This window comes from Scyliorhinus torazame, chromosome 7, assembly GCF_047496885.1.
Source record: "Scyliorhinus torazame isolate Kashiwa2021f chromosome 7, sScyTor2.1, whole genome shotgun sequence".
Lineage (NCBI taxonomy): Eukaryota > Metazoa > Chordata > Chondrichthyes > Carcharhiniformes > Scyliorhinidae > Scyliorhinus > Scyliorhinus torazame.
Genome location: NC_092713.1, coordinates 132220011 through 132242691, shown reverse-complemented (window position 1 = coordinate 132242691; position 22681 = coordinate 132220011). Strand labels below are relative to the sequence as shown.

General features: G+C 54.2%; 1 protein-coding gene across 1 annotated transcript in view; it reads right to left on the bottom strand.

Moving 5' to 3' along the window:
* Positions 1-22681, bottom strand: part of LOC140426566 (regulator of G-protein signaling 8-like) — a 117800-nt gene that overhangs the window by 13824 nt on the left and 81295 nt on the right. Inside the window, exon 4 of the mRNA XM_072511495.1 lies at positions 18480-18541. Within this exon, the coding sequence (XP_072367596.1) occupies positions 18480-18541 (62 nt within the window). The remainder of the gene's footprint in view (positions 1-18479; positions 18542-22681) is intronic.

Here is a 22681-nt window from a genome sequence, read left to right as displayed (position 1 = left end):
GGAGGAGATGAGAAATGACCTTCTGGCAACCGTCAAGGCGGCAATGGAAGTTGCGACTGCCCCCATGAGGGAGGCGATGGATACTATGGAGTGGAGGCCAGAGGCCCAGGTAACAACGACACAGGACCTCGAAAAAGCCGCCACAGACCAAGGGGGCCAGATCGCGGAACTCGAGGCTGAGGTAGTGAGCCTGGTCAAGACCTAGAAAGGGTTGAAAGATAAAGATGATGAACAGGAGAACTGATCGAAGCGACAAAACCTGAGAATCGTGGGCCTTCCGGAGGGAACGGAGGGGATAAACCTCACAGAATACGTAGCAGTGGTGCTCGGGAAGCTGGTCAGTGAGGAGGGCTTCACAAGCCCTCAGAGGTAGACCACGCCCACAGGTCTCTTCGGCTGCGGCCTAGGGCTGGGGAACCACTGTGGGTGATAATCGTGAAGCTCCACAGGTACCAGGGCAGAGAGCGGATCCTGAGGTGGGTGAAGAGCGCGGGAGGGTGCAAATGGGAAGGGAATTCCATCCACCTGTACCAGGATATTGGTGCCGACTGTTGTGTTATGTACTCTGGGATAACACAGGCTGCAACTCGATGCAGCTTTGACCAAAAGATACTCCAGACTTTCATTAGCACAGTTCTCTATGAGTTCGACTCTCCTGCTAATCTAACTGTAGTAACTCAGTCTAACTAAACCAGTCTGCTCGAAGCCACGTGCTGGGTGTGATGCTTCTGATCAACCCTGATGTACTGTCTAGTTGTGGGTCTGTGGAAAGAGACAGAGCATGTGTGCCCTGTCCTTTTATATCGGTTGTGTAATGCCCCCTTATGGTAATGCCACCTCTGGGTGTCCTGATTACCCATTGGTTGTGTCCTGTTGTAATGACCCATTGGCTGTATGTCTGTGTGTCATGACATCTCTGGTGCTCCCTCTAGTGGTTACTTAGTTGTAGTGTATTTACATTAACCCCTTGTGTTTTTACAGTGACGCATATCACCACATCGACCTGGCCAAGCGGTGGGCAGAACTCAATGGTGGCAAATCCGCGCTGTACAAAAGTAGGGTGCGGTTTGGCATGCTCTACCCTGCCAAGCTATGGGTCACGTACCAGGGTAAAGAACACTACTTTCATGCCCCAGAGAAGGCCAACAGATTTGTCCAGAAAAATGGACTGGGCAACCAACTATAGAGGGCAATGACCAGAATGTGGGCTGTATGAATTCGAGAAGGGCAGCGGTGACCACTGGTAGAGGCGCAGAGAGAGGGGGGAAGGGGGGGAAGGGGGGTAGAGGTATTCGGGTGTTAAATAGGGGAAACCAACTGTTAGGGGAGCTGCTACACTAGTGAGTAGGTTGGTGTATGGGAGTACAGTGAAGGAGGAGGCCTCGCGTGCCTCCCGGGAGGGTCGGAGCACCAGCAGAGGGGAAAGGAAAACCAGAACTTCAGGGGAAACAAAGGGCAAAAAGGGGGGTGGGTCAGCGGAGGCAGAGAAGGGGGTAAAGCCAAGATAAATGGGAGACTAGGAAGGGAAAGCACAAGATAGGGGAGATACAAGGGGGGAACAGAGGGCGTAGGGGGAGGGGAGGAGAGACAGGGAGGGTAGAGTGCTGGTTGCAGCAGACAACATGTAGAGATGGTAAAAATGAGGAAGTAGTTGACACATATCTTGAATGGCCCGTGAGCAAGGGCAGGCCCGGACAAACAGGGTCAGGTGTGCTGGTGAATGTGGTTGACCCCACAGGAGGGGAGGCTTGGACACATTCAAGAGAGACAGACCGACTGCAGGCAAGGAAGGGCTGGGTGGGACAAATGTTTTATTCATATTCGACACCAGGCCGTGGGGTTGGCCATTCTAATCAACAGGACAGTTTCATTCACAATGGCGGACTCAGAGTGGCGATATATTATGTACCAGCGGAACCTGAGAAGGGGTCCCGATAGTCTTGGTAAATATCTTAGCCCAGAACTGAGACAATGCGGAATTTGTCAAGAAAACGATGGCCGACATCCCACCCTAGACACCCACCGACTTATCATGGGCCAGGGGAGCTTTAACGGCGTACAGGAAGGAACAATGGAGAGATCCAATCCCGGGGCGGAACCTTGTCAGGTATGGCACGAGAATTGAATGCCATTATGGAGCAGAAGGGGGTAGACCGGTGGAGGTTCTCCCATGTGCAAAGGCCTCCTGATGCACAGATTTCTTTGTTGTAAGGAAAAGGGTGCTTCCATTTTCTTTGGAATACTCCGCGATTGTAATCACCGACCATGCGCCACGTTACATAGACGTGAGGTTGGAGAAGGGTAGGGCCAATGCCCCCACATCGCCGATAAGGAATTCTATATAAAGATATCCCAAGCCATCAACAGTTATGTAGCCTGCAACCAGATCGTGGAGGTCTCACCCGCCATTTTCTGGGAAGCACTGAAGGTGGTGATCAGGGGCGAAATCATAGTTTATAAGGCCTTTAGCGACAGGAAACAACGGGCAGCCAAGCAGCAGCTGATTGACTCCATACTGGAGGTGGATCGGCGATACTTCACGCCACACACACACCATCCCAGCCAACAAGATGGCAGCAAGGCGAGCAGTCCCAAGATTCACTGACGCCAAGCTGGAGACCCTCCTGGATGCAGTGGAGGAGAGGCGGTTGACCCTGCACCCGGCCTGGGAAGAAGGCTGCTATCTGCTACCATCTGCCATGCCTGGGTGCAGGTAGAAGAGGTGGTGAGCACCACCAATAAAACTGTCCGGACCGGCCAGCAGTGCAGGAAAAAACTGCACGACCGCCTTGGGCAGCCAGGGTGAGTAGGCAACACTGTGCCCCTGGCACCAACCCCCGTCTCGCACTAGTAACCCTTCCCCCCCACCCATCTACCCACCCCCTGGGCTGCATGCGTCGGACTGTCTAACAGCGGGAGCGGGGGAAAACTGGAGGGGGACTGTCAGACCTCCAGCCCTTAACCAGGGCAGAGCAGAGGGCCCTGGGCACGGCGGCCCGGAGGAAAGGGTGGTCACTGGGTTGGAGGGCAGCTGCGGGCAAAGAAGTAAGATCCTGCTGAGTTGCAGTTTCCCATGCCATGTGTGTCAACCCCCACCACCCCATCACCACCTCCACACCACCCTCACCCTCGCCCTCGCTCTCACTTCATCTTCACCCTCACCCCGCCGGCCCGCGGTCTAATCATGTGTCTTGTGTCTTGCAGGATCTGCGGGTGTCCTCCCCCATATCCCCGTGGTGCCAGGTGTGCCATTATCTGGCAGATGTGTTGCACTGTACTCCTGCTCAGCCTGTGTCTTCGACGGCATGGCCTGTCCGGTAGGTCCTCGAATCACAGGCTCTGCCGGTACACACGAGGCCCCATGCAGCACCTCCTTGGCACCTCCTCCTTGGCGTGTTGGGTGGTCGGCGCTCCATCCTGGGTGGCTGCCTCCTGTTCCTTGGGGCAGGCTCCGCTGCTGCACCCTCTGCTGCTGCAGCGTCCTCCTCCTCGAGCAGTGCCAACTTGTACAGCCACAGGGCATTCCCCAGGGCAGCAGCGACTAGCAGGAAGGCCACCATTATGGCCAAAGATGTGCAGTTTAGGTGGATTGGCCATGCTAAATTGCCCTTAGGTTAGGTGGGGTTACTGGTTTACGGGGATAGGGTGGAGGTGTGGGCTTAAGGGGGGCGCTCTTTCCAGGAGCTGGTGCAGACTCGATGGGCCAAATGGCTTCCTTCTGCACTGTAAATTCTATGATTCATTGCTGGTTGAATTCCAATACCATTGTCTGCAGGGTGCGAAAGGCCGAGGTGTTCTTCCTGGGAGCCGATGCGGCCGGGTGGTCTCCTTTAGGGCAGCACGGTAGCATTGTGGTTAGCACAATTGCTTCACAGCTCCAGGGTCCCAGATTCGATACCCGGCTTGGGTCGCTGTCTGTGCGGAGTCTGCACATTCTCCCCGTGTGTGCATGGGTTTCCTCCGGGTGCTCCGGCTTCCTCCCACAGTCCAAAGATGTGCAGATTAGGTGGATTGGCCATGCTAAATTGCCCTTGGCATCCAAAATTGCCTTTAGTGTTGGATGGGGTTACTGGGTTGTGGGGATAGGGTGGAGGTGTGGACCTTGGGTAGGGTGCACTTTCCAAGAGCTGGTGCAGACTCGATGGGCCGAATGGCCTCCTTCTGCACTCTATATTCTATGATCTTCTGTTCTGTCGGGATTCTATGATTCTATGTTAGCATGGTGCGTACCCCTGTGCCCAACCAGGTGCACCGGGTTACATGGTCACCTCGGTTAGCACTGCGGACTCTGTCCCCTCATATCACCACCACCCCCCCACACCTCCACACCACTGGCCTCGCCGTTGCCTGGTACCGTGGAGGCCTCTGATGCCTGACGCTGTTGTCCAGGGTGTAGCGCACAAAGACTCACGAGAGACGAATAGAGATGAAGTCGATGAGGCTTTATTAAGCGTGACTTGTTCCCCGCAGTTCAGCAACAGACTGGCCTGCGGGGGAGAACACCTTGTTCTTATACTCCGCCTTCAGGGCGGAGCTAGAGGTCAACAGCCAACCAGGACCCGGGATCTGTCAGCCAATGACATCACGGCTTCACAGTCCCACATGACCCCTAATGCATACTACCACATTCACCCCTTGTTAAAAATGAACCCGGCGGGGTGGTGCTTCGCATGGTGGTAGAGGTTTACAAGGCTGGTCCTGGGAGGAAAAACTTTTGCATGTCATCACAGTATGTACATGGTTTTTTTTTTGTTTTGAACTATTTACAGTATTCGTAAGAGGGAAAAAGGGAAAAAATTCTCGTTAAAGTCCACAACATTCTAGTGTTACACCGATGCCACAAGTCGGTCGGGCGGTCTGGTCGTCCTTGTCGATCGCCTCAGCCCCGGTGGTGGTGGTGCTTGTTCCAGTGTTGTCGCCTCCGGGAGGTTTACGGTTTCTGCTTCAGCTTCACTTCTGGTCGGACCTGGGAGGAGGACCGATCCTCCCGGGAAGGGGGCTGTCGCGGGGTGCGCCGGTGGCAGGGAGGGGATGATTGGTGTCGGGGGGGTGTGCGTGTTGCCGGCGGGCGCCAGATCTCTCAACGAGACCGTGTCCTGTCGGCCGTCGGGGTACTCCACGTAGGCGTACTGCGGGTTCGCGTGGAGGAGGTGAACCCTCTCGACCAACAGGTCCGACTTGTGCGCCCGCACATGTTTCCGGAGCAAGATGGGTCCTGGGGCCGCCAGCCAGGTCGGCAGCGACGTTCCAGAGGAGGACTTCCTGGGGAAGACAAGGAGGCGCTCATGAGGCGTTTGGTTAGTAGTGGTACACAGTAGCGACCGGATGGAGTGGAGAGCGTCCGGGAGGACCTCCTGCCACCGTGAAACTGGGAGATCCCTGGACCGTAGGGCCAGTAGGATGGTCTTCCAGACCGTGCCGTTCTCCCTCTCTACTTGCCCGTTCCCCCGGGGGTTGTAGCTGGTCGTCCTGCTCGAGGCTATACCCTTGCTGAGCAGGAACTGGCGCAGCTCGTCACTCATGAAGGAGGACCCCCTGTCGCTATGGACGTATACGGGGCAACCGAACAGTGTGAATATGGTGTTAAGGGCTTTAATGACTGTGGCCGCTGTCATGTCAGGGCAGGGGATGGCGAAGGGGAAACGGGAGTACTCGTCCACCACGTTCAGGAAGTACGTGTTGCGGTCGGTGGAGGGGAGGGGCCCTTTGAAATCCAGACTGAGGCGTTCAAAGGGACGGGAGGCCTTGATCAGGTGCGCACTATCCGGCCTGAAAAAATGCGGTTTGCACTCTGCGCAGATGTGGCAGTTCCTTGTGACTTTACGGACCTCCTCCACGGAGTAGGGGAGGTTGCGGGACTTTATAAAATGGTAGAACCGAGTGACCCCCGGGTGGCAGAGGTCCTCGTGGAGGGTTTGGAGACGGTTAATTTGTGCGTTGGCACATGTGCCGCGGGATAGGGCATCGGACGGCTCGTTCAGCTTTCCGGGACGGTACAAGATCTCATAGTTGAAGGTGGAGAGTTCGATCCTCCACCTTAAGGTCTTGTCATTTTTAATTTTGCCCCGCTGTGCATTATCGAACATGAGAGCTACTGACCATTGGTCAGTGAGGAGAGTGAATCTCCTGCCGGCCAGGTAATGCCTCCAATGACGCACAGCTTCCACTATGGCTTGGGCTTCCTTTTCCACTGAGGAGTGGCGGATTTCTGAGGCGTGGAGGGTTCGGGAGAAAAAGGCCACGGATCTGCCCGCTTGGTTAAGGGTGGCCGCTAGAGCTACATCGGAGGCGTCGCTCTCGACCTGGAAGGGGAGGGACTCGTCGATGGCGCGCATCGTGGCCTTTGCGATATCCGCTTTGATGCGGCTGAAGTCCTGGCAAGCCTCTGTCGACAGAGGGAAGGTCGTGGTCTGTATTAGGGGGCGGGCCTTGTCTGCGTACTGGGGGACCCACTGGGCGTAATATGAAAAGAACCCCAGGCAGCGTTTTAGGGCTTTTGAGCAGTGAGGGAGGGGAAATTCCATGAGGGGGCGCATACGTTCGGGGTCGGGGCCTATTATCCCATTGCGCACTACATATCCCAAGATGGCTAGCCGGTTTGTGCTAAAAACGCACTTGTCCTCGTTGTATGTGAGGTTCAAGGCTTTAGCGGTCTGGAGGAATTTTTGGAGGTTGGCGTCGTGGTCCTGTTGATCGTGGCCGCAGATGGAAGATCTTCGTTGGAAGACCGAGACCCCGTTTGTGACGCCAAATGGGACCCTTAGGAAGTGGTATAATCGCCCGTCTGCCTCGAAGGCTGTGTACCTGCGGTCACTTGGGCGGATGGGGAGCTGATGGTAGGCGGACTTGAGGTCCACGGTGGAGAAGACCTTATATTGGGCAATCCGACTGACCATGTCGGATATGCGGGGGAGAGGGTACGCATCTAGCTGTGTGTACCTGTTGATGGTCTGGCTATAGTCTATGACCATCCTTTGCTTCTCCCCTGTCTTTACTACTACCACCTGTGCTCTCCAGGGACTATTGCTGGCCTGGATTATGCCTTCCTTCAGTAGCCGCTGGACTTCGGACCGAATGAATGTCCGGTCTTGGGCGCTGTACCGTCTGCTCCTAGTGGCGACGGGTTTGCAATCCGGGGTGAGGTTTGCAAACAAGGATGGGGGCTCAACCTTGAGGGTTGCGAGGCCACAGATAGTGAGTGGGGGTATTGGGCCGCCGAATTTGAAAGTTAGGCTCTGCAGATTGCACTGGAAGTCTAATCCCAGTAATGTGGGGGCGCAGAGTTGGGGAAGGACGTAGAGCCTGTAGTTTTTAAACTCCCTCCCTTGCACCATTCGGGTCACTATGCAGAAGCCTTTGATCTGTACGGAGTGGGATCCTGCAGCTAGGGAAATCTTTTGCGCACTGGGACGGATGGTCAAAAAACAGCGTCTTACCGTGTCGGGGTGGATGAAGCTTTCTGTGCTCCCGGAGTCGACCAGGCATGGTGTCTCGTGCCCATTGATCAGCACCGTTGTTGTCGTCGTCTGGAGCGTCCGGGGCCGTGCTTGGTCCAGCGTCATTGAGGCCAGACGTGGTCGTAGTGCTTCAGCGTCTTTTTCGAACCCCGTGGAGCCGTCGATGCTGGGGTCCATTGTTGCCGTCCAAGATGGCGGCGGGGGTGAACAAAATGGCCGCCCCATGCATCGCACATGGCTGGGGGGTCACAAGATGGCGGCGGGGTGGACAAAATGGCCACCCCCATGCGTCGCAGAGGGCTGGGGGGTCCCAAGCTGGCGGCGCCCCTCCTCTCCTCGTGGTGGCCGGGACCCAAAATGGCGGCGCCTGCGGGTCGCACATGGGCGCTGGGGGGGTTGGGGAGCGTTAGAAACGTGCAGGACTCCTTGTTCTCCGGGGATAGCGGTGGCCGGGACCCAAAAGGGCTGCGCCTGTGGGTTGTACATGGGGCGCTGGGGGGGGGGGGGTTGGGGAGCGTTAGAAACGCGAGGGGGGGGTGGTTGGGGAGCGTTAGAAACGCGCAGGACTCCTTCTTCTCCAGGGACAGCGGCGACCTCCCGGGACCGGCACACAGCCGCGAAATGGCCCTTTTTCCCGCAGCTCTTGCAAATCGCTGCGCGGGCCGGGCAGCGCTGCCGGGGGTGTTTCGCCTGGCCGCAGAAATAGCAGCGGGCTCCCCCGGGACGACTTGGCATCTGAACCGCGCAAGCCTGTGGGGTGGGGGGGGGGGTTTGTCGCGATGGGGGTCCACGGAGCCCAAGGGGCTGCCGCGCGGTCGGGGCCGTCCGCGCGGGCGTTTCGCGCGGCCACATCTAGTGAGGCTGCAAGGGCCCGTGCCTCTGAGAGTCCTAGCGACTCTTTTTCTAAAAGTCTTTGGCGGATTTGGGGAGAGTTCATACCTGCCACAAACGCATCGCGAATTAACATGTCCGTGTGTTCAATCGCGTTTACCGGCGGGCAGCTGCAGGCCCGTCCCAAAATTAGCAGCGCGGCGTAGAATTCGTCTAGCGATTCTCCGGGACTTTGCCGTCTCGTTGCGAGTTGGTAGCGTGCGTAGATCTGGTTCACTGGGCGAACATAGATGCTTTTTAGTGCTGCGAACGCCGTCTGGAAATCCTCTGCGTCTTCTATGAGAGGGAAAATTTCCGGGCTTACCCTCGAGTGCAGGACCTGTAGTTTCTGGTCTTCTGTGACCCGGCCTGGGGCCGTTCGGAGGTATGCTTCGAAACAAGTCTGCCAGTGTTTAAAAACTGCTGCTGAGTTTACTGCGTGGGGGCTGATCCTCAGGTATCCCGGGATGATCCTGAGCTTCATAGTCCTTTAAGCACGCTTAATAAATTGTAGCGCACAAAGACTCACGAGAGACGAATAGAGGTGAAGTCGATGAGGCTTTATTAAGCGTGACTTGTTCCCCGCAGTTCAGCAACAGACTGGCCTGTGGGGGAGAACTCCTGGTTCTTATACTCCGCCTTCAGGGCGGAGCTAGAGGTCAACAGCCAACCAGGACCCGGGATCTGTCAGCCAATGACATCACGGCTTCACAGTCCCACATGACCCCTAATGCATACTACCACAAAGGGGTACCATCAGATGGTGCTGCCCTTGCCAGCGGTACGTTCCGTGGCCCTCACCCAGCACCCACGTATGAGTGGGCGGGGTGATTTCCCACCGGTGGGTGGCGGCCGTGTAGGGGAGGGGTGTATGGTGAAGGGTGGCATGTGGGGAGGGGTGTGGGCACCCATATGGCCGGTGTCATTCTGCAGAACCAGGGACCAAGGTGGGTTGTCAGTTGGGTGCGCAGGAAGGTGGCTGCCTTGCAGGGCGGCAATGGTGGTCCATGACTGGACACCGGCCCAGATCCATGGGGGTCACCCTGGGGACACCGCCCGTTCCCCTGTCATTCTCCCCCCCCCCCCTCCCCCCCCCCCCCCCCCCCCCCCCCACCCCTCAGCCCTGGCAGGGGCTCTCCCACTCCAGTCAGCCGGGTCAGTGTCCGGCCCGGCAGCCCACAGTCGTGTCTCTCTGTGTCCTACTTCTTTCTCTCCCTCATCAGCCACCACGCCGGTATCACGATTCTGAAAAGCACAATTGAACCGCGCCGTCGGGAACTCGGCCCATCGGAGCTGGAGCATGGCAGAGGCTCCGAAGAATATTGGATATTGCCCGCTAATGACATACAACCATGTTTACTGCACCTGCGTTCCGGAATGCATTGAGGACGCTGTCGAGGTGACAGCGAATTGCGATATGGCATCAAATCGGCGCCTGCTGTGATTTCAGCGTCGGACACTATTCTCCAGAACTGCAATTGCACAGGTCTAACCCTGAAACATTTTGGGGTGGCTTCTGGGTTAAGTGAATTTTTGCCTTTAACCCGTTGATTTTTCCCAGTTCATCGTGAAAAAAGTCCTGATACTTCCAGGTTACATCATGCTTAATTCTGAAAACGTCTAACCAGTTGAGTTTAATTTCTTGAAGCCAGTCATGGCCTATTAGACTTGGTCCTTGGCCAGATACTGCGATTAATGGAAGTTAGACAGATTGCTGACCATAGCTCACAGGCGTTTTGGTCTTCTCAACTATCTGTTTGAAAAATATATTTTACTCCAAACATTTCAAATTCTCACATACAAAGGCATAACTATATAATACAAACAGTTTGTCAGTTTTAATTTAACGAAAGTAGCAGTAACGACCCTAAATCCCCTATCCCCTCTCAGCCCAGCTATCCTCACTCACCCCCCCCCCCCCCCCCCTAACCGCTAGCCACGAACAGGTCCTTAAAGAACCTCTCTTCCAGCCCCCTCAAGATATACTTAATCTTTTCCAATCGCAGGAACTCTGCCAGGTCTCCCAACAATGCCGAGGCCTTCTCTGGAACCGCTGACCTCCATTCAAGCAGGATTCGCCTCCGGGCCACCAAGGAGGCAAAGACCAAGATGTCGGCCCTCCTCCCCTCAACAAGCTCTGGGGAGTTTGACACACCAAAAAATCGCCAAAACGAGACCCAGAACCCAACTAGTTTGAGGCAGGACCACAACATGTGTGAGTGGTTCCATCCCTACTATCTTTATTTTAAAAAAATATTTTTATTAAGGTTTTTTAACAACACAATTTTTTCCCCTTACAAACAATAACCACCCCCCCCCCCCCCCTCCCGTAACAAAATAACACAAATTCTCCCTGAGCAAGATATATACAAGGCAAGATGGTATATTTACATAGCTTTATACACTGGCTCTTGGCCGCGCGTACCGTTTCCCCCCACCCTCCATGCTATCTCCCGCTCGTCCATCCCCTCAGACAGTCTCTCGTCCCCCCCCACCCCCCCCGCAGGGTTGCTGCTGCTGCTGATCGACCTTCTTCTAACGCTCCGCGAGATAATCTAGGAACGGTTGCCACCGCCTGTAAAACCCTTGTGCAGACCCTCTCAAAGCAAACTTAATTCTCTCCAATTTTATGAACCCCGCCATGTCATTAATCCAGGCCTCCAGGCTAGGGGGCTTCGCCTCCTTCCACAATAGCAAGACCCTTCGCCGGGCTACTAGGGACGCGAAGGCCAGAATTCCGGCCTCTTTCGCCTCCTGCACTCCCGGCTCATCCACTACTCCAAATATTGCTAGCCCCCAGCTTGGCTTGACCCGGACTTTCACCACCTGAGATATTACTCCCGCCACTCCTCTCCAGAACACCTCCAATGCCGGGCAAGACCAAAACATATGGACATGGTTCGCCGGGCTCCCTGAACATCTTTCACATCTATCCTCTACCCCAAAGAACCTACTCAGCCTCGCCCTCGTCAAATGCGCTCTGTGAACCACCTTAAATTGTATCAGACTGAGCCTAGCACACGAGGAAGAGGTATTAACCCTACCCAGGGCATCAGCCCATAGCCCTTCCTCAATCTCCTCCCCCAGCTCCTCCTCCCATTTACCTTTCAGTTCATCTACTAGCGCTTCCCCCTCTTCTTTCATCTCTTGGTATATTTCCGATACCTTGCCCTCCCCGACCCATACCCCCGAGATCACCCTATCTTGAACTTCTTGTGCCGGGAGCAACGGAAATTCCCTCACCTGTCGCCTCACAAAAGCCCTCACCTGCATATATCTAAATGTATTTCCCGGGGGTAACTCAAATTTCTCCTCCAGTGCCCCTAGACTCGCAAATGTCCCGTCAATGAACAGGTCCCCCATTCTTCTTAACCCCGCCCGATGCCAGCCTTGGAACCCCCCGTCAATCTTCCCCGGGACAAACCGGTGGTTACCCCTGATCAGGGACCACACCGATGCTCCCATTGCACCCCTGTGTCTTCTCCACTGGCCCCAGATCTTTAATGTTGCCGCCACCACCGGGCTTGTGGTGTATTTTGTTGGCGAGAGCGGCAGCGGTGCCGTTACCAATGCCCCCAGGCTCGTTCCTTTGCAGGACGCCATCTCCATCCTCTTCCATGCCGCCCCCTCTCCCTCCATAACCCACTTACGATCATCGCCACATTTGCTGCCCAGTAGTAGCTCTCTAGGCTTGGCAAAGCCAACCCTCCTCGGTCCCTGCTACGTTCCAAGAACCCTCTCCTAACCCTTGGGGTCTTATTTGCCCACACATACCCCATAATACTCCTACCTACTCTCTTGAAAAAGCCCTTGGTGATCACGATGGGGAGGCACTGAAACACAAACAAAAACCTCGGAAGGACCACCATTTTGACCGACTGCACCCTACCTGCCAACGAGAGTGGGAGCATGTCCCATCTTTTAAAATCCTCCTCCATTTGCTCCACCACCCTCGTCAAATTCAATTTATGTAGGGCCCCCCAACGTCTGGCTATCTGGATCCCCAGATACCGGAAACTCCTCTCCGCCCTCCTCAGCGGCAGGTCCCCTATCCCTCTTTTTTGGTCCCCTGCCTGTAATACAAAAAGCTCACTCTTCTCTACATTAAGCTTGTAGCCCGAAAACTCTCCAAACTCCTTTAGAGTCTGCATGACCTCCACCATCCCCTCCATTGGGTCCGCCACGTATAGCAGCAGGTCATCAGCATATAGCGATACCCGATGCTCCTCTCCCCCGCGGACTATCCCCCTCCATTTCTGAGACTCCCTAAGTGATATGGCCAAGGGTTCGATCGCCAATGCAAACAACAGGGGGGACAGGGGGCACCCCTGTCTCGTCCCTCGGTACAGCCGAAAGTACTCTGACCTCCGCTGGTTTGTCACTACGCTCGCCACCGGGGCGCTGTAAAGGAGCTTACCCCATCTAATAAACCCTCCCCCGAACCCAAACCTGCGCAATACCTCCCAGAGGTACTCCCACTCTACTCGGTCAAAGGCTTTTTCCGCGTCCATAGCTGCCACTATCTCCGCCTCTCCCTCCTCCGATGTCATCGTTATCACGTTTAAGAGCCGCCGCACATTGGTATTTAACTGCCTGCCCTTTACGAATCCCGTTTGGTCCTCGTGAATCACCCCCAGGACACAGTCCTCAATCCTAGTGGCCAATACCTTCGCCAATAGCTTAGCATCCACATTGAGGAGCGAAATCGGCCTGTACGATCCACATTGCAGTGGATCCTTGTCTCGCTTTAGGATCAGGGAGATTGTCGCCTCCGACATTGTCTGGGGCAGGGTTCCCTCCTCTCTTGCCTCGTTGAAGGTCCTCACTAGTAGCGGGCCATCCCTACTATCTTAATGGCCTCCCCTGTATAGGCAGCCAATCTAGTTGCCATGTTCTGCAGCCTCAGAGGCTGAGCCTCATCTCGAAGATATTTGTAGGCGAGCTCCCCTAATACGGCAGCTGCTCCCGTGTCTACTTCCATCCTTAATGGTCTGCCATTGACCAGTAACACTACTATAACGCTATTATAATCAGCAATATCAGCTGTGAGTGAGGTTGGTTGAGCTGGGGTTGTTCTCCTTAGAGCAGAGAAGGCCGACGGGGGATCTGATTGAGGTGTACAAAATGATGTTAGACACAGGATAGATAGGAAGAACCTTTCCCCCTTAGTAGAGGGGTCAATAACCAGGGGGCATAGATATAAGGTATGGGGCAGGAGATTTAGAGGGGATTTAAGGAAAGACATTTTTACCCAGAGGGTGGTGAGATTCTGGAACTCACTGCCTGAAAGGGTGGTGGAAGCAGGAGACTTCACAACATTTAAGAAACATTTAGATGAGCATTTGAAGCGATGTAACATACAGGCTACAAGGCTACGGACCAAGTACTGGAAAATGGGATTAGAATAGATCGGTGCTTGATGGCCGGCACAGACAAAATGGGCAGAAGGACCTCTTTCTGTGCTGTTAAGCTCTATGACTGTATCAAACAGATTGCAATGCACTCACTGACACACTGCCCTCTCCCTTTCTGGAGAAGGTGACACACAACCGGAAGTGGGAGCTCTTATCTGGCCAGGCTTAGGGTCCATTCACCCATGGAGATGACAGTCCCTACCATCATTGGAGCATGCATTGTTGGGTCTGTGGCCAGAAGAGGGGCTGAAATTGTTGAGGATGGTAGTATTCTCATCTTCTCCAATCTCACTCCTCCCCCATTCCACAATCTCTTCTGATTTACAAACCGTAGCTACAGTGAGAAGAGGTCAACCAGCAACTAACCTGGAAGTAGTTGATGATAAATAGTGCTCACTATTAGGGAGAGACAGTCGGAGGAGAAGGGATTCCTTCTTATTGCTGAATGTGTGCGTATTAGTTAGAGTGTTGAACTCCAAAATGGTCGCACTGGTATCAAACCCACTTTGCACACTGATTGGCATTATGCTCTTACTTACTATGGTCATGAACCCCATGCTTTAGCACACCTATCAGAATGATTCTCCCCATGACTTGCACGAGGAGCTGGAAACTCAAATGTAGAACTCAAAAAATTGGCCACAATGCAGAGAGGGCCTGGTTGTTAATGCCGTCTTGTTTGTGGGAGCTTGCTGTGTACAATTTGTCAACTGCATCTCTTACCTTCCAATAGTGACTGTGGGTGGAATTTTCCAGCTGTTCCTCCCAGTCGGATCTTCCAATCCTGACGACGGCGATCCCCCACCGCCCACCGCGGGTTCCCCGGCGGCAGAGAGTGTGAACAACGGATATGATGGGAAGAGCAGGTGTGGTGATTGGTGATCAGTTTGGAGATTCCTGGCGGAGAGATGGTCGATGGGGAAATAACGGGGGAGAGATAGAATGGATAGTGCGGGGAAAGAGTGCATGGTCATCTTGGGGAATACTTGGGCATTGTGGAGGGTGGAAATGAGATTGAAGGAGAATGGGAATGAGATGGGGATGGGAATGAGATGAGGGTGGGAATGAGTTGTGGTTGGAATGAGACGGAGGGTGGGAATAAGACGAGAGTGGGAATGAGACGATGGTGGGAATGAGATGGAGGTGGGAATGATATGGTGGTGGGTGGGAATGTGATGGGAATTTGAATGAGATGAAGAGTGGGAATGAGATGGAGGATGGGAATGAGATGGAGGTGGGAATGAGATGGAGGATGGGAATGAGATGGAGGTGGGAATGATATGGTGGTAGGTGGGAATGTGATGGGAGTTTGAATGAGATGAAGAGTGGGAATGAGATGGAGGGTGAGAATGAGATGGAGGTGAGAATGAGATGGAGGATGGGAATGAAATGGAGGATGGGAATGAGATGGAGGTGGGAATGAGATGGTGGATGGGAATGAGATGGAGGTGGGAATGAGATGAGAGTGCGAATGAGATGGAGGTGGGAATGGGATGGGAGGAAATGAAATGGGGCTGGGAATGTGATGGGGTAGGAATGAGATGGAGGTGAGAACGTCATGGGGATACGAATGAGATGAGGGTGGGAATGAAATGGAGGTGGGCATGAGATAGAGGTGGGAATGAGATGAGGGTGGGAATGCAATGGAAGTGGGCATGAGATGGAGGACTGAGATGAGGGTGAGAATGAGATAGGGTGGGAATGAAATGGAGGGTAGGAATGAGATAGGGGGGAACGAGATGGAGGGTGAGAATGAGATGGAGGTGGGAATGAGATGGGGATGGGAATGAGATGGGGTGGGAATGAGATGGAGGTGGGAATGATATGGTGGTAGGTGGGAATGTGATGGGAGTTTGAATGAGATGAAGAGTGGGAACGAGATGGAGGGTGAGAATGAGATGGAGGTGGGAATGAGATGGGGATGGGAATGAGATGGAGGTGGGAATGATATGGTGGTAGGTGGGAATGTGATGGGAGTTTGAATGAGATGAAGAGTGGGAACGAGATGGAGGGTGAGAATGAGATGGGGGTGGGAATGAGATGGGGATGGGAATGAGATGGGGTAGGAATGAGATGGAGGTGGGAATGAGATGGAGGTGGGAATGAGATGGAGGTGGGAATGAGATGGAGAGTGGGAATGAGATGGAGGTGGGAATGAGATGGAGGTGGGAATGTGATAGGGTGGGAATGAGATGGAGGGTGGGAATGTGATGGAGGTGGGAATGAGATGGAGGTGGGAATGAGATAGGGTGGGAATGAGATGGAGGGTGGGAATGAGATGGAGGTGGGAATGACATGGAGGTGGGAATGAGATGGGGTGGGAATGAGATGGAGGGTGGGAATGAGATGGAGGTGGGAATGAGATGGAGGTTGGAATGAGATGGAGGTGGGAATGAGATGGGCGACTGAGATGTGGGTGAGAATGTGATGGGGATGGAAATGAGATGGAGGTGGGAATGAGATGGAGGTGGGAATGAGATGGAGGTGGGAATGAGATGGGGATGGGAATGAGATGGGGTGGGAATGAGATGGAGGTGGGAATGATATGGTGGTAGGTGGGAATGTGATGGGAGTTTGAATGAGATGAAGAGTGGGAACGAGATGGAGGGTGAGAATGAGATGGAGGTGGGAATGAGATGGGGATGGGAATGAGATGGGGTAGGAATGAGATGGAGGTGGGAATGAGATGGAGGTGGGAATGAGATGGAGGTGGGAATGAGATGGAGGTGGGAATGAGATGGAGGGTGGGAATGAGATGGAGGTGGGAATGAGATGGAGGTGGGAATGTGATAGGGTGGGAATGAGATGGAGGGTGGGAATGTGATGGAGGTGGGAATGAGATGGAGGTGGGAATGAGATAGGGTGGGAATGAGATGGAGGGTGGGAATGAGATGGAGGTGGGAATGACATGGAGGTGGGAATGAGATGGGGTGGGAATGAGATGGAGGGTGGGAATGAGATGGAGGTGGGAATGAGATGGAGGTTGGAATGAGATGGAGGTGGGAATGAGATGGGCGACTGAGATGTGGGTGAGAATGTGATGGGGGATGGTAATGAGATGGAGGTGGGAATGAGATGGAGGTGGGAATGAGATGGGGATGGGAATGAGATGGAGGTGGGAATGATATGGTGGTAGGTGGGAATGTGATGGGAGTTTGAATGAGATGAAGAGTGGGAACGAGATGGAGGGTGAGAATGAGATGGAGGTGGGAATGAGATGGGGATGGGAATGAGATGGGGTAGGAATGAGATGGAGGTGGGAATGAGATGGAGGTGGGAATGAGATGGAGGTGGGAATGAGATGGAGGTGGGAATGAGATGGAGGGTGGGAATGAGATGGAGGTGGGAATGAGATGGAGGTGGGAATGTGATAGGGTGGGAATGAGATGGAGGGTGGGAATGTGATGGAGGTGGGAATGAGATGGAGGTGGGAATGAGATAGGGTGGGAATGAGATGGAGGGTGGGAATGAGATGGAGGTGGGAATGACATGGAGGTGGGAATGAGATGGGGTGGGAATGAGATGGAGGGTGGGAATGAGATGGAGGTGGGAATGAGATGGAGGTTGGAATGAGATGGAGGTGGGAATGAGATGGGCGACTGAGATGTGGGTGAGAATGTGATGGGGGATGGTAATGAGATGGAGGTGGGAATGAGATGGAGGTGGGAATGAGATGGAGGTGGGAATGAGATGGAGGTGGGCATGAGATGGGGATGGGAATGAGATGGAGGGTGGGAATGAGATGGAGGTGGGAATGAGATGGAGGTGGGCATGAGATGGGGATGGGAATGAGATGGAGGGTGGGAATGAGATGGGGTGGGAATGAGATGGGGTGGGAATGAGATGGGGTGGGAATGAGATGGAGGTGGGAATGTGATGGGGATGGGAATGAGATGGGGAGTGAATGAGATGGGGTGGGAATGAGATGGGGTGGGAATGAGATGGAGTTGGGCATCAGGTGGAGGAGGGAATGAGATGGGGTGGGAATGAGTTGGAGGAGGGAATGAGATGGGGTGGGAATGAGTTGGGGTGGGAATGAGATGGAGGTGGGAATGTGATGGGGATGGGAATGAGATGGGGTGGGAATGAGATGGGGTGGGAATGAGATGGGGTGGGAATGAGATGGGGTGGGAATGAGATGGGGAGGGTGGTGGTTTTAGCCTGGAAACCATTTGTGTTTGGAGGTATGATATGAAATTGCTTGGTGTGGTAAGGGATGAGGGGTTGCGGGCATTGATAAACATCAGTGATTGCAGAGAATGGGTCCTAATCTTAGCTTGGCTGGGTTCCCGAGCCTTGGGAAATGTGCAGCCTGCAGCCATGATGGCTAAAATCTAAACCTTGTTCACATATTGAAATTCCTGACCTGTCTCTTGAGAACAGGTTACTCACCCAACACCGGCCCCCACCCAGGTTAAACAGGAAGCTGATACAAATTTGGGCGGTTGTAGTCGGGTTTGAGATTTAACCCTCCCTCTCCACTGGGAATTAACATTCACTCAGAACAGTTAAGTGGGACTCATTGAATGAAAGATCAAAGAAGTAAAAGTAAAAACACTTTTAATATCATTTCTAGCAAAAGTGCACAATTAAACTACTAAGTGTTTTTGGTGCAAAATCTTCTTGTTTGAGTTAATTTGCTTTGCTTTCGCACTGCAGGTCTAGAATGATGCTTTGATCATCACCATTGCCTTTGTACTTGTTCCAGTTGATATATTAAAATATTTATTGTACTTACACTTATTAGCCAGAAGTACACTGAATGATTCAGTCCATTGCACGACTTCCTCTGTGGACAGCCTTTGAAAATCCAGAGAATAAACATTATTATCATTGCAGAAAGTCACTCGGGAGGATGTCTCGCCTCAGAAAGTTGCTGGCCAATCTGATTGGCCGGCAGCTCTGTAGTCCTAGCAGCCCTGCTGGCAGCAGCGACTCGGACCTGGAGCACAAAGTTGACCCAGGTTCAAAATCCTGGTGTCCAAAACCAGGTAAATAAGGATGATGTGATAGTGGGATGGGAGAAGTGAGGCCTGGAGAGATGGGGAGAGTGGGGTGAAGGTCTTATGTGGAGGCAAGGTGAGGAGGGAGCACCCGTGGAGGGGCGGACTTTGGATTGGGGGGTGGGTTGCTCACTGTGGAAAGGAGACCACTCAACTCTCCTTCTAGTCCAAGATCTGAACAGAGTGACTTTCAGGTCTCTTCAGCCCCCCCCCCCCCTACCATCCCCCGCCCCACCTCACCCCCGAACTCCTCCAGGTGGGTGGAACAAGCTTTCAGTGTTCGTCAGTAGGCCACATAGGGGCCTCAGTTGGGTATAGGGCAGGTTGGCTAGCCTAGGCCTTGCCTGTCCCCCTATAAAATTGCGTAAAAGTTGGGGCAGACAGGAGGGCATTGGGCGGACCATCCAGGAAATTGTACAAGCCCTCCTCCGCCTGAAAACCCACTTCATCTTACTTTATCAACATGTCCTTTCTTATCTAATTTCACCTTAAGTGCACTGAATGATCTGCCCTTTCTGCACTGAATGATGTGCCCTTTCTGAACATAGGCTGTCTGTTTGGAATATAGTGAGGAAAATCACAATTGCTATTTAAATCGTTTGTTTCCTGTTGTGAACAAGATTTACTGACAATAGTTTCCACTTATTAATGCACTCTAAAGGGGACAGCAAGGTGGCAGTGTTTAGCACTGCTGCCTCACAGCGCTGAGGACCCAGGTTCAATCCCACTCCAGGTCACTATCCGTGTGGAGTTTGTACATTCTCCCCATGTCTGCGTGTGTCTCACCCCCAGAACCCCAAAAAATTTACAGGGTAGGTGAATTGGACACGCTAAATTCCCCCTGAATTGAAAATAAAGAATTGGGTACTCTAAAATAATGCATTCTAAGAATCCAGGTCTGTGAATGTATTTTGTGATTTTTTTTGGCTTGAGTTCTGTCTTTCCAAAGAACATTTCCTGTTCACATGCTTCATGCTGGTCTGTCTCTGCATTTTGTACATGTCACATTTCACACCCCATCAGTTGTTAAGAGACAGTTGGCAGGGTCCCAGTGGCAGCAACTTATTCACTGTTTCTTCCTTTCGAAGAGGCAACTAAAGCAGTGGGCAGCGAAAGCCTATGGATGTTAGTGACATAGATACTAACTTGCGAACATCAGAATTCGATTCCCAGAAAACATCTGATGAAGCCACCAGAGGTCACTAGCTGTATTGAAGCTCATGGAATCGATGGAAAATTATTGACCAGGTTTGGAAATTGGCTGAGCAACAGGTGACAGAGGGGGCCGGATTCTTGTCAACAAAATGGGTATCAGGAGTCAGCACTTTTCACAGACCTGCAATCTTGTCTCCATCCTGGGTCACCGTCCTGGAGGAGCCCGCCTGTCCTATTTTTAAGTTGAGGACGTGGACATGGGCTGGAGACAAGCCCAGCATCTCTGCCAGCAGGTCGGAGATGGCAACAAAGCAGGCGGATCATGAGGCCAGCAGATTAGAAGGCCTGCCTCTGTTTGCTGCAACAAAGGCCCAGGCTTGGGTGAACACCAGGGATGACTAATCGACTCAGGCTGGCAGGAGCCTATTTACAGAGCTACAAAGGAGATATCTAGCTCTTTGTTTGGTTGGCAGCTTTATTACACTGAAATAATGTGGGGTGGGATTCTCCCCTACCCGGCGGGGCGGGGGGTTCCGGCGTAATGGAGTGGCAGAAACCATTCCGGCGTTGGGCCGCCCCAAAGGTGCGGACGTCTCCGCACCTTTAGGGGCCAAGCCCTCACCTTGAGGGGCTAGGCCCGCGCCGGAGTGGTTTGCGCTCCGCCGGCTGGCGGGCAAGGCCTTTGGCGCCACGCCAGCCGGGGCCGAAAGGTCTTCGCCGGGCGACGCATGCGCGGGAGCGTCAGCGGCTGCTGACGGCAACCCCGCGCATGCGCAGCGGAGGGGGTCTCTTCCACCTCTGCCATAGTGAAGACCATGGCGAAGGCGGAAGAAAAAGAATGCCCCCACAGCACAGGCCCGCCCGCGGATCGGTGGGCCCCGATCGCGGGCCAGGCCACCGTGGGGGCACCCCCCGGGGCCAGACCGCCCCCCCCAGGACTCCGGAGCCTGCCCGCGCTGCCTTGTCCCGCCGTTCAAAAGGTGGTTTAATCCACGCTGGCGGAACAGGCATTCCAGCAGCGGGACTTCGGCCCATTGCGGGTCAGAGAATCGGCGGAGGTCGGCCTGCCGACCGGCGCGGTGCGATTCCCGCCCCCGCCGACCGGCGTGGGGTCGGAGAATCTTTCTTTCAAGTGGATTTTCAATGCCTGTCTTTATTTGGACAGGAGTAACAGGTGTGAAGTGGTTTATTGGTTTCCTCAGTGGCACTTTCTCTGCCTGTGTTTGATTGGCAGTATTGTGAGAAGGTAATTGGGGCATGTGGTGGTATGCATTTGTGGTCATGTGGTACCTGTGAAGCCGAGAGGCTATTGGCTGACAGGTCCCGGGTTCTGGTTGGATCTGTCGACTTCTGGCTCCGCCCTGAAGGCGGAGTATAAGAGCCCGAGCTTCTCCCCGCAGCCTCATTCTGTTGCTGAGCTGCTGGGGACAAGTCTCGCTTAATAAAGCCTAGATCGACTTCATCGCTTCTCGTCTCGCGTAAGTCATTGTGCGCTGCAATTTATTAAGCGAGCTTAAATGACTATGGAGCTCCGGATCGCCCCGGAGTGCCTGCGGATCAGCCCCCACGCAGCGAACTCGGCGGCCGTATTCAAACACTGGCAAGCATGCTTCGAAGGCTACCTCCGAACGGCCCCCTTCCGGATCACGGAAGAGCAGAAAATGCAGGTCCTGCATTCGAGGGTAAGCCCGGAGATTTACTCTCTAATAGAAGACTCAGAGGATTTCCCGACGGCGCTCGCATTGCTGAAGGGCATCTACGTTCGGCCCGTAAACCAGGTCTACGCGCGCCACCAACTCGCGACGAGACGGCAAAGTCCCGGAGAATCGCTCGAGGAATTCTACGGCGTGCTGCTAATTTTGGGACGAGGCTGCAGCTGCCCGCCGGTGAACGCGATCGAACACACGGACCTGCTAATTCGTGATGCATTTGTGGCAGGTATGAACTCTCCCCAAATTCGTCAAAGACTTTTAGAAAGAGAGTAGCTAGGACTCTCAGAGGCATGGGCCCTTGCAGCCTCCCTTGATGTGGTCTCCCAAAACGCCCGCGCCTACGGCCCCGACCGCGCGGCAGCCCCTTGGGCTCCATGGACCCCTGTCGCGACCAACTCCCCGGCACCCCCCCCCCCCCCCGCAAGCTTGCACGGTTAAAGCGCCAGACCATCCCGGGGGGGCTCGCTGCTATTTTTGCGGACAAGTGAAACACCCCCGGCAGCGCTGCCCGGCCCGCGCAGCTACTTGTAAAAGCTGCGGCAAAAAGGGCCATTACGCGGCAGTGTGCCGGTCCCGGGGGGTCGCCGCAATCCCCGGAGAAGAACGAGGACAGCACATCCCAAACCCCCCCAACCCCCCCAGCGCCCCATGTGCGACCCGCGGGCGCTGCCATTTTGGGTCCCTGGCACCACGAGGGGAGGATGGGCGCCGCCATCTTGTGACCCCCAGCCACGTGCGATTCATGGGGGCAGCCATTTTGTCCACCCCGACCACGTGCGACCCATGGGGGCGGCCATTTTGTCCACCCCCGGCCGCGTGCGATTCATGGACGCCACCATCTTGGTTGACAACAAAGGACCCCAGCATCGACGGCTCCACGGGGTCCGAAGAAGACGCCGCGACACTACTACTATGACTGGCTTCGGTGACACTGGATCAATCGTGGCCCCGGACGTTCCAGACAACGACAACAACGGTGCTGGTCAACGGATACGAGACGCCACGCCTGATCGACTCCGGGAGCACTGAAAGTTTTATTCACCCAGACACGGTAAGACGCTGTTTTCTGA